The sequence below is a fragment of the Manis javanica genome, chromosome X, assembly GCF_040802235.1.
Source record: "Manis javanica isolate MJ-LG chromosome X, MJ_LKY, whole genome shotgun sequence".
Classification (NCBI taxonomy): domain Eukaryota; kingdom Metazoa; phylum Chordata; class Mammalia; order Pholidota; family Manidae; genus Manis; species Manis javanica.
The window spans coordinates 81905183-81917050 of NC_133174.1; the positions used below are offsets into that span (position 1 = coordinate 81905183).

The following is an 11868-nucleotide window of genomic DNA, read 5'->3' on the forward strand; positions in this document are numbered from 1 at the left end:
AAAATCATGACAAAGAAATACTATGGAATTCAAAGGTCAGATGGAAAATGTGGATACTTCACCCTGTAAATCTTAAGTCCACTTAATATAACCTGTGCTGTATGTATGGAAGCATAAAGATAATAATTAATTTCAGAACAAAGTGGGCAGGCATACAGTTTCTGTTGCGTACTATAAAGATTAACATGGATGACTATGAAGTACACAAGTCCCAATAGATTTCACAGAAACTATCTGAATAGTTAATGTGCGTATAGCTACAAGACAGGAATTTCGGGACATGGGATATTTTAAGAGAAAGAAACTATGATTCTGTCATTGATACAGCTTATACAATAATGTGTTGTTTTACATTTGAACTTATATGTGAAGAAACAGAATTTTCCTCAATCATATGCTTATTTAAGTGTTTAGTTTTCCTTATGTGTGGAGAACTGTTCCATGTTTTACCTATCTAACCAGATAATCCAGAAGCAAATAAAAAGTTACAAAAAATATGATGATCAGTATCTGGAATATATTTTATCTTCTTTTGACATTCTAAACCAGAAGACTTTCATTATCTTGCCATGATATACCCCTTTGAAATCCTTATTATACAACACTTATTCTTGCTGCTGAAATGCCTACTCTCACGCCTGCACATACAAACAGCTGAGTCAATATATCCAAGTTCTATCATTACATGTACTGACCATCAATCTGTAACTTTATTCTGGTTTGAAAAGATGAGTTTGGCTTATGAGAATTCTCTCATAGAGATAATTTTATAACAGTGATTTAGGGATCTTTTTATGGTTGGGAATAGTTTGAATAGTGTTAGCCCTGCATATATTTTCTTGAAGATGATATAATTGTACTATACTATAAAACTACCTGTGCCTGTTTTTTTTTTAATAGCATATGTGTGATCATTCTGTTCTATTGCAACTGTTCTTCCACTTCTCCTTTGAATCAAGTCTGGTAATTCCTGTTTTGCTAGGAATGGCCATTTCCTCTAAATTTTCATGTTGTTGGTAAAATAAGTAAATTGCAGCATTTTTAAAATAAGTCTGACAGTATATATTAACATTTAATAATACACATACCATTTAAGTGTACAATCCACTTCTGAACCTCTAGCTAACAGAAATAGGAGCAATAATATACAAAGGTATATGAAAAGTATGTTTATTATAGCATTGTGTGTCATGTCAGTAAAATAACTTAAGGCAGATTTAACGCCCAACTGTTATAAAGAATTGGCTTAACGTATTTTAAGTGTCAGCTAAAAGCATAGGTTAATGGGTACAGGGTTTCAGTTTGACAATATGAGAAAAGTTCTGGAAATAGTGGTGGTGGTTACATAAGAATGTAGTTAATATATTTAATGCCACTGAATTGCATACTTAAGAATCATTAAGATGGTAAACTTTTTGTGTATTTTACCACAGTTTAAAAATGAAAATAAAAATAAAGCATAAGGTTTACATTTTTAAAAATTATTCTTTCATTTCTTTTAGGTCAAGTGAAATGACTATAACTAAAGATTTCTAATCAGAGAATGTGGTGTGTGTGTGTCTGTGTGTGTATTTTTCCTGTAGGAGACGTGCTCAGCAAACAGACCCTAGAAAGGAGAAAGATTTGTCTGAGACTATCTACTTAGTGGGTGATAACCCTGCCCTATTTCAATGCATCATAACAGAAAATACTGTACTTTGATTCTACATCACATATGTTATTGAAAACTCTAAATAGATGGGATTATGACTACATAGCAATTGCATAAATTCACATGTAGTTTTCCATGGATTTATTTTAAACCAATAGGATCTAATTAAAAGTACTCTAAGGAGACCTAACAAAACCTAAATATATATAAAGTATTACTTTTATTATGTTTTTTAATACTAGGGATTTCTTCATAGCTGAGTGCATGTCTTTTTAATTCAACAGGGATTTAGTTCATAAAACTGTTTTTATAGAAGTGTTTTTTTTAATTTACAACAAATTCCCCAAGAAAATAAGTGTATGAATTACAGCTACAGTCCTGAATAAATATCTAAACTGTAGTTTTACAATTTGAAAATACTGAAATTTTGACTAAAAATTAAAGGATGAGATCTTTTGGTTTATTAGCAATTCAGCATAAATCCAGTTCCATTGTAAACTCTGTTGAAACTACCAGTTTTGGTCCCTTTAGCTTGCTTTAGTAAGTACATTCTAATAAGCACAGTTTCATCTCTGATAATTAATCTTATCAAAGTATCTTCAGGATTATCATCCACAGCATGAGCACTTATGGCTTACGACAAATTTTTTGGAAATGGAGAAAAATAATTGCTACTGGCTTCAAAACTTACTGTAGAAATGCCTGATAATACTGCATTCTCAATGTCAAATTGTCTTGCAGCTTTCCTATCTTTGTCTAAAAAAATATGAGCCAAGTTCTAGGTAATAGTTTTCACTTAACAATATTTTGTCCAGCCGTCCCAGACCTCATTAAAGACAGTAGTAAATTTGCTTTCATTGTGAACTGCCAGCAACTTGTACAGCTGAGCCTTTTAATTGGAAATACAGATCAAGTGCCTGTTAAGACAAGGAAGAAAAAATAAATTCCCAACTCTCCTCTTCTTCCACTCATGCTGATACATTTCTGGCAACTTTAAATAACAATGTGTGATGAGATGCCCTTAGAATGCTATTCGCCCAGGATTTTTCAACTGCATTAGGAATCTGGGTGGGACTTTTTAATGGATTATATGTGAATCAGATTTGTATAGACTAATCAACTTGCCTTTAATATATAAATAAATAAGAGAAATATTCTATATCTGATTTTTATTCCAGAGACTCTTCTCGATCTAAATATTAAAATGATTAAGCAAATTTTAGGTAAAAATGCTTTTTTTTCCCATAAACTTCTGCTTAGAAGAGGGAATTTGGCTAAAATTCATTTATTTCAAAGCAGTTCTAAATTTCTGATTTTTGATCTGATAAAAAGGTCACTCTAGTTTAGAATGCTTATACTGCAATGACCCCAAAATGGCTGGTTAGTGTAGAAAGGAGGTTATTTTGAAAATAATTACTTTGAACAATCCAATTCTACCTATTATCTAAGAGTAAATATGTACAAATGAATTGGAATATGGAGAATATTCAGATGGTTACATACACAAGTAAAATATTGATTTGATTCAGTGATAACATTGTGTGAATTAAACTCTTGTATATACATTGTTATTTTAATACTGCATTTCCAGTAAAGTAATACTTTGAAATGTGAAAAAGAAAAGTCCAATATTCTGGCCCATTGCTAATTAAGTTTATGAGGAAAGCTATGTATGAAAGTTATGTTCACAATACAATAAACTAAGCAGGTGTTCACAAGTGTTTCTACATATTGGTTACTGTGGTCATATTATAAGACCAACTTTTATTAGTCTATCTCTATAATTTTTCTTGTTTATATTTGTCTTTTATCACATAGTCTCCATGTCCGAGCTAAACAACAACCATGGGAAGCCAGCAGAAGAGCTCAAGGAAGACAAACAATTCCTAAACATTTGAGTAAATAATAAGCATAAATTCCATCTTTAGTCAACCAGACAGTCTAATAAATGTAAAATGTAAAAACGAAGCAGCATATGAATTTAGCCTGTTACTCCTGAGAATTTCTTTTTAAGACAACACCTTTTGGGGAGATTTATTTTGCATTCTTTTTTTGCCAGGATCTTTTCCAGCCTAATGGTACTGATAACATGTTTTGTTTGGGTTTTCTTTTTGAGGAAAGGGGTTGTGAAAAGGGCTGGATGAGGAGTTGTGTGTTACAGATATTAGAGATTTTTCAAAGACAGGACAAAATTCCATTCTAAAACAGTTTCTCCAACTCTAAAGAGAGATGTTCTTTTAAAGAGAGAAACCTCTGAGTTGAGTCTAATTTTATAGCATCATTTCCTGCAGGGGTTGGCAGTTGACAACTCATATTGAAATTAGTAGTTAATTGCATAAAGTGCCTATTTCTTTACATGTTTATTTCATTTGCAAACATCAATTATGTAATAGAGGAAAACTGAATTAATTCTCTGGGTTTAAAATTTAACACTAACTTTGACTTGAAAATGAACTCAAGTAGCTCCAAAAACTTTGTAACCACTAACAGGTGGCAGTTTGTTTGTTCTCCCTATTTTCTGAGTCTCAAGGTCAGAGATAAGGCAGAAAGCAGATTTCACAGAACCCAGGCCATCCTGTCCGGAGTTACTGAGGAGGAACTAAGAAGAGAAACAAAATGTGTTCTGTGATTTTACTTTGGTAACAAGGACCAGTTTTTGTTAACAGTTTTATATTTTGCATTGACTCTGCAGCTTTTATCTCTTGAACTAAGATTTTGTAATTTGTAATCATGGAGGTAGCACATCTTCACCGTTTTGTGGCACTAAGCACCATTAAAAGCTATCTAATGGCTTCCCAATCATTAAAACCTTAGCATTACTGGAGCAGTGAAAAGAACTGCCTACTATCTGGGGATGATGCTACCATTCTGTTGCAGTTTAACGGAGTAAGGATAAAGGCCGAACACAATATGGCCTTGTGTTTTATTTGACCCTGCGATCATTTACACTGAACTGGGATTCCAGGCCAGCTGTCACTTCTAACTTTGCAGTGCACTCGGGTAAGTATGCAGCCTATATTCTATTATTTTCTTTCCTATATGGTGCCTAGGTTACCACCTCCTCGATTTTGGGATCGAAATAAAGCAGCCTAAAGATAGTATGTCAAAATAATGAAATAAAATGTTCAAAATAAAAATCTAAAAACAATTTTCATTTTCTTTCTCCTTTTTTTCTTTTTTTTAAATCTTGGCACAGAGAAAGCGGGAAGTTACTTAGCACGGTTCCGGGTTTCCTCGCGCCCCGCCCGCGCGCACTCCCCACCGCAGATACAGGCTTTTCGTCCCTGGGTCGGTCTGTCCTACGGAGAGCAATCCTTGTCCATCCGTCCACGCTCTGTCCGCCCGGCCGCAGTGCATCTGCCCGTCTCTTCTGACTCCGCCCCACATCTGTCCGGAACCGCCTCGCGTCCTGCCGCGGACCCAGTGCGCGGCTGCCAGTCAGTCCCTCCGGACCCGCCACGAGCCTCAGGCTGCCGAAATCACCGCGCGTCACTCGGTCCGTACCCAGTGGGCATCTTGGGTATCTGGGCGGTCTCAGGTCCCCCGCTCGTGTGTCTGTCTGTCTGTCTCTCGGTTCGATCCGCCGCCTGCAGCCTGCCTGCCGGCCTGGCGCACGAAGTGTCCAGTCTCCCCTTTCGCTGACGCGGAGTGTGTATAGCGGCCTTAGTTAGCCGCGAGTCCGCCCGAGACCGGCCAAGCAGCCGGCGGAGGAATACACGTCCGGCCCCTACCCTTGTTGCTAGAATTTTAAGCCAACAGGAGCCCGAGGCCTATATTTATGCAGAAAACGGGTCTCCAGGCCTGTGTTGGCATTGCTAGATGTGGGGAACCAGCCAGCTGCTTGATGATTTCTTACAATTTAACGGGGAAAGGGAAATTTCCTACTACTGGCTTTTGAAACGGATTTTAAATCAGAATGGGTGGAAATTTTAAGTCCCCTTAGGGAGCACAGATTCGTTATTGGGGGGCCTTTTTGTCTGCTGCTTGTGTTCTGAGCCTGCTGACCAGCTGTTTCTGAACTTGATTTTCTCAGCCTCAACAGTGATTCTGAGTCTGCTTTTAGCTTCCTTCGCCTGGGTTTTTTTTTTTTTTTTTTCCTGTTTGTGAACAGCTGCTTGGCCCCATAGCTTAGAGAAAGCAGCCTTTTCTTCTCTCCCAAGAGAGCCTCCTCCCTGTACTCAGAGAGATGGGGAGTGGGGAGCCTAATCCTGCTGGCAAGAAAAAGAAGTACCTCAAGGCTGCCCTGTACGTGGGTGACCTGGACCCAGATGTTACTGAGGACATGCTGTATAAAAAGTTCAGGCCTGCTGGCCCTCTGCGCTTCACTAGAATCTGTCGTGACCCGATGACCCGCAGCCCCCTGGGCTACGGTTATGTTAACTTCCGCTTCCCTGCAGATGCTGAGTGGGCCCTGAACACCATGAATTTTGACCTAATTAATGGCAAACCATTCCGCCTCATGTGGTCTCAGCCAGATGACCGCTTAAGAAAGTCTGGAGTTGGAAATATATTCATCAAAAACCTGGACAAGTCCATAGACAATAGAGCCCTTTTTTATTTATTTTCTGCATTTGGGAACATTCTCTCCTGCAAAGTCGTATGTGATGACAACGGCTCTAAGGGTTATGCCTATGTGCACTTTGACAGCCTAGCTGCTGCCAATAGGGCCATCTGGCACATGAACGGAGTGCGGCTCAACAACCGCCAGGTGTATGTTGGACGATTCAAATTTCCGGAAGAGCGGGCAGCCGAAGTCAGAACCAGGGATAGAGCAACTTTCACCAATGTTTTCGTTAAAAACTTTGGAGATGACATGGATGACGAAAAACTGGAGGAAATTTTTAGTGAATATGGGCCAACTGAGAGTGTTAAGGTAATAAGAGATGCCAATGGGAAATCTAAAGGCTTTGGATTTGTGAGATACGAGACACACGAGGCTGCCCAAAAGGCTGTGTTAGACCTGCATGGGAAGTCCATCGATGGGAAGGTCCTCTATGTAGGGCGAGCACAGAAGAAAATTGAACGTCTGGCTGAGTTAAGGCGAAGATTTGAACGGCTGAGATTAAAAGAAAAAAGTCGTCCTCCAGGGGTGCCTATCTATATTAAGAACCTGGATGAGAGGGTCGATGATGAAAAACTGAAGGAGGAATTTTCTTCTTTTGGATCAATTAGTCGGGCCAAAGTGATGGTGGAAGTGGGGCAAGGCAAAGGGTTTGGTGTCGTCTGCTTCTCCTCTTTTGAAGAGGCTACCAAAGCAGTGGATGAAATGAATGGTCGCATAGTGGGCTCCAGGCCCCTGCATGTTACCCTGGGCCACACCAGGCGCAGGTGGTGAGAATAAGAAGAGAATGCTCAATTTGTTTCAGCCTAAAGCTGGTGCCTACTTAGTATGGGCTACTTTGTGATAAGAGGTTATTTTATGCCAATTCACAGGTTTTTTTTTTAAGTAAATACTTTCTTTTGAAAAAAGTGGTACTTAGAACACCTTGTTCATCTTAGTGAAAAGCATAATTTCTAATTGTAAAACTGTCATTTTGTACTATTTTTTGATATGATATCCTTAGGAATATGTTGAATAAAATTTATTCCTCCGCACATTTTTTTTCCCTAAACCAGTCAAGGTGAGGTAATTGATTAAGTATATTTCCTTCCAAATTTTGACAACACTAAATTTAATCTCTAATATGAAAATACTCTCGAAATTGTCCTTACTTCTGAATCTATCACAGCAAAAACGTCTTACTTTTTGACAGATCAGCAGAGCAGGGGAAAATGTATGTGATCCAATTAATGTGTGTGATTAATTTCATTTTATGATTTAAAATGAATATTCTTTTGAAAAGATGTGAATGTTTTTTATTTATTTATGTTTACCCTTATTAATATATTGTGGGTATACTATAAACTTGATAGTGGCTTTGACTAAATGTTGGGTGTTTATTAATTTCATGCCCAGAGATATAAGCGTATTGGTGTTTTCTTAATCAGTACCTTAGAAAATTAACACTTGAGGTATTGATTATTTAAATTATGAGTTTCATCTGAAAAACCTTCCCTGAGAGATTTTTTGAGGACAGTCTAAGGAGCATTCTTACTACTCATTTTTCTAAACTTTTTACATTGGATCATATTAAATTAGCTAGAAAGATGAGTAACTGCACTGAATTACCTTTGCCTATAATTTTAAGATTTTACCATGATGTTTTAAGTGTCAACCTAAAAGGTAAATCCATGAAATCATGTTGAAAAACTACTTTGAAGAACATCTACTAAACTTGTCATTATCTCTTGTAAATTGCTGAATATATCTATGTAATAATATTCATAGATGTTTCAAAGTTAAGGAAAAAGTTGTCTCTCCTGATTATATCACATACCTCTATCTATAATATGAGAGCTGTTAATCCAATATTGGTTCTCTTTGTGTCTGGCTGCTTGTAAATTGTGACAAAGTGTTTTGTTCTATATTGCACTGACATTTAGCCTGCAATCTCTAAATTACCGATTTTCCATATTTCTCTTGCAGTTCCCTCTTCTCCCCACCCATTCACCTTCCGTCCATGTTGCATTTATTTTACTTTTATATTTTCTTAAGGTTGTTTTTCTTCTAATGTACGCCAGTTCAAATCCATTTGCAAACAGAGAAATAATTAACTTATGTAAAATTTAAGTAATTATTTTTCAAAAATAGGATTCACCATGTGCCAGATCCAACCATAAGAAAAGGTTCTGTCTCCATTCTCAGTTGGTTTTTATGACCTTATATAGAAATCTTAAGTTTCATACATAATACAATATAAATATACAATTTTATTAATACTTTTGTTATTAAGCTATTTGTAATTGTTTACCTACAAGTTACATGTAAATTCATTACCAAATATTTTAAGTGGAAATCAGTTTTTATTGACTATAAACATAGCACATGCTCATTGAAAAAAATTGTACACAATGCAGTAATTTATAAAGAAGGAAGTTAAATCCCCTCAGATAAGAAATAACCACTATTAATATCTTCATGCGTGCATATCCTCCCATGCCCTTTTTCCTATTTATACACACACTGCTTTACAAACATAAAAGAAAACATGCCATATGTACTATTATGTGTTTTTTAAATTTTAAATTAAAATATCATCTTTTTGTGTGAATACATATCAATCTGTACCATCATTTTAGTGACTGCATAGTATTCCATTGTTTGGATATACTATAACTTATCTAAGTAGTTCATTATTGAATATGATTTATGTTTTTCAATGTTTTCTACATTTGTAAAAAATGCTGTGATGAACATCTTTGCTTAAGAACAATATAAATTATATGAGCTTGAAAAATATATAGCATGTAAAAGCTTAAGTCTACTAGAAAAATAAAAATGCACATCATATTGATATATGTATCAAAATTTTAAAACATCAAGATGTATTCATTTAATTGACAAAAAACTAACAGGATACAAGTTTTTATATTTTATGAACTCACTTGCTTTACATCATTGTGATCATTAAAATATACGAAAATGATGCAATTCCATATAAAATTCAAAGTAGTTACATAGAAAATTATTTACCACATGTTCTCTCTTTTCCATTTTAGCCATTACCAGTCTTCATTTAAATTTATAAACCTGAAGTGGCCAGTTTAATCTAAAACCTTTACAAATGTTTTGATTCAGTATAAATTGCATAAGATTTCTAGCAGATAAAAATCTTCAAGTATAATCATATGATATATTTTGGAAAATTATTTGAGTATTTAAATTATTACTATTTTCAAAATGCCAGTCAGTATAAAGAAAAGGAGTAATTGAAATATGCCTAAATACAGATAAAATATATGGGTTAGGATCTTGCAAAACAGTCAAAAAAACTCTGTAAATTCAGTTGGTAAAAAGCAGGTAAACAATATCAAGGAAAGATAATCTGTATTTGAACACAAACACCTGGGAAGTTTTCAATCTTGTACTTTTCACTTTAAGCTACATTTAATAGACTCCTAATAATTAAGCCTTCCAAGGAGAAGCAAAATAATTCAGTGACAAAGCATCAAAAATAGGTTATTGTTCATTTCCTAGTACAAGATAATTAATAAAAATTTGTAAAACTATACCATCAAATGATTGGCTTAAGAATGGATTGTTTAAACCAAGGTTGTTTTTTGTAGCTTTTCAGAACAGTTACTTGTACAAATTTCAAATGTGCCCAGGGAGAAGAAAATTAAAAACATTGCTTTGTGATCGTAAACCATCATATTAAAAGTTATTTGTGTGAGGCTTTTCTGTTCAGGAAGTTTCATACATACTGGCACCTTTCCAATTGTATCTTTGTAAGGGGAGAAATAAAATCATGTGTAATGCTATCTTTAACCTAGTGAAAAGAAGTAAGAATAGCCATTTGTTTAAGGGAATGGTTAGGAATGGAGTGAATACCATCTCTCCTATAAATAAATGGTCTAATTTAAGGGAATAGCTATAAATGTATCAATACATTACTGAATATAGATGAAACAGGTGTTCCCAGAACATATGACAATACCTGGACTATAGTTAGTATTCTATGATTATTTGTTGAGTTAATGAGTTCATAATCTATGGATTATATCCCTCCATTTGTTTGTTTTCCATTTATCTTTTAAGTATTTGACAAGAGAAATGAGTAACTACAGAATAAACCCTTTTAAGTAAATCTCATCCTATGAGGAAATGATTGAGAACTGATTGGTTACATAGATTGGTGCTTCTGTCATAGTGTTACTGGTGACATAGACGCATGCTCATACTGGTAAAGTACTATCAGTGCTTTTACATTTCTCATGCTCTCTTTTTTCCTTGTTGCTCAAAACTTGATTAATAAGCCTCTCAAAGTTTCTAATAATTGGCATGACTTAAATAAAGCCTATTTGTAGAGTAACATTTTTAAAATAAATTGATGGGTTGGTGCTTCAAGACCAAGACTATTTCACAAGGTCTTGCTCCTACACTGAACCAAGTGATCACAATAATCCTTGAGAGACCAGTGCTTATGTATATGAAATAAATTGAGTCATATATTTCAGGGAATTATTTACTTCCCATGAAGTATAACCTAACAAATGGCTTCTTGGATCCTTGGGAAAGTTAATGTGTCCCTCTTGGCTCCAGGGGATTATGGTCAGTAGTTAGAAATAATCTAGCTACCATCAGAAATCTGAGAAGATAAAAGCCTAACTGAATGTAGAAGTATTGAGGATATAATTCCTATGAAACTTTAAAAAAGTAACTCTAACTGCTTTCACCCTCAAAGGTCAAAGTCAATTTTAAAGAGCTCCTATTTGGCATAAAAAAAGATCAATGTTCTCACTAAATTTCTCATCAAAAGTTTGGGGCCGCCTTAGTTTATTTAATTTTTAAAAATTTAGTGCTGTAGAGGTACTTCAAGAGAAGGAATGAGTGGTGACATTGTGTGACATGATTGTCTCAGATATCAGAGTAAATTAGTTTCTTTTTATTTTAGAACTAGTAGTGAAACAACAGATGTTGACACGTTTTGTATCAAAAAAAATAAGTCTTCTATAATTTAGAATAAATATTTTTACATCTTTTTGAGATTGATCTTAAACTTCCAAAGAACAAATTATGCTTTTGAAAAATGAAGGAATTTTAAAATCAATATTTGGTAACACTTAAAAAGTAACTTTAAGCTAATTGACACAGAATAGCAAATGACTTTAAAATTACTTTTCTGAAGATTTGGGGCAGACTAAATCCTTGAATAGAACAAATGTGGGGAAGATTTTGTAGGCGTTTCTTTTTCATTGTTTCAGAAAGCCCATATATATCCCTAATTGCTTTTATTATACAAAATCTATTATATGTTAATCTCCTTAAAGGAATAAATATATATTTTTTTGTGATGAAGGGGCAGCTTTATGACATTATGGTAAGGACAGTAACAAAGTAATGCAAGTGAAGATGTAGAATGTGTTTCCCTGTTCATTACAATTTTAAAAATGGAGGATTTGTGAATTGACTCAAGGATAATTAAACAGAACATAGAGAAATAAAGAGTCATTTAAATGTTATAAATGTAAATGAACACTGTAAAAATAGTAAAATTCTGCCTACTTCGATATCTACTTGAAGGTGAAGCATCTTATTCAATTTGTATGGTTATTGTTAACACTAATTTTACTAATACGCTAATACTAAACCTCAGGAACATTTCACTTGTAATGAA

General features: G+C 34.7%; 1 protein-coding gene across 1 annotated transcript; it reads left to right on the forward strand.

The window, feature by feature from the left end:
* Positions 1–4800: 4800 nt before the first annotated feature.
* On the forward strand, positions 4801–9926 carry LOC108398221 (polyadenylate-binding protein 5). Its single transcript, XM_017662068.3, has 2 exons — positions 4801–5147; positions 5685–9926. Exon 2 carries the CDS (start codon positions 5838–5840, stop codon positions 6984–6986), a length of 1149 nt encoding a protein of 382 aa, XP_017517557.1. The 5' UTR covers positions 4801–5147; positions 5685–5837; the 3' UTR covers positions 6987–9926.
* Positions 9927–11868: the final 1942 nt, after the last annotated feature.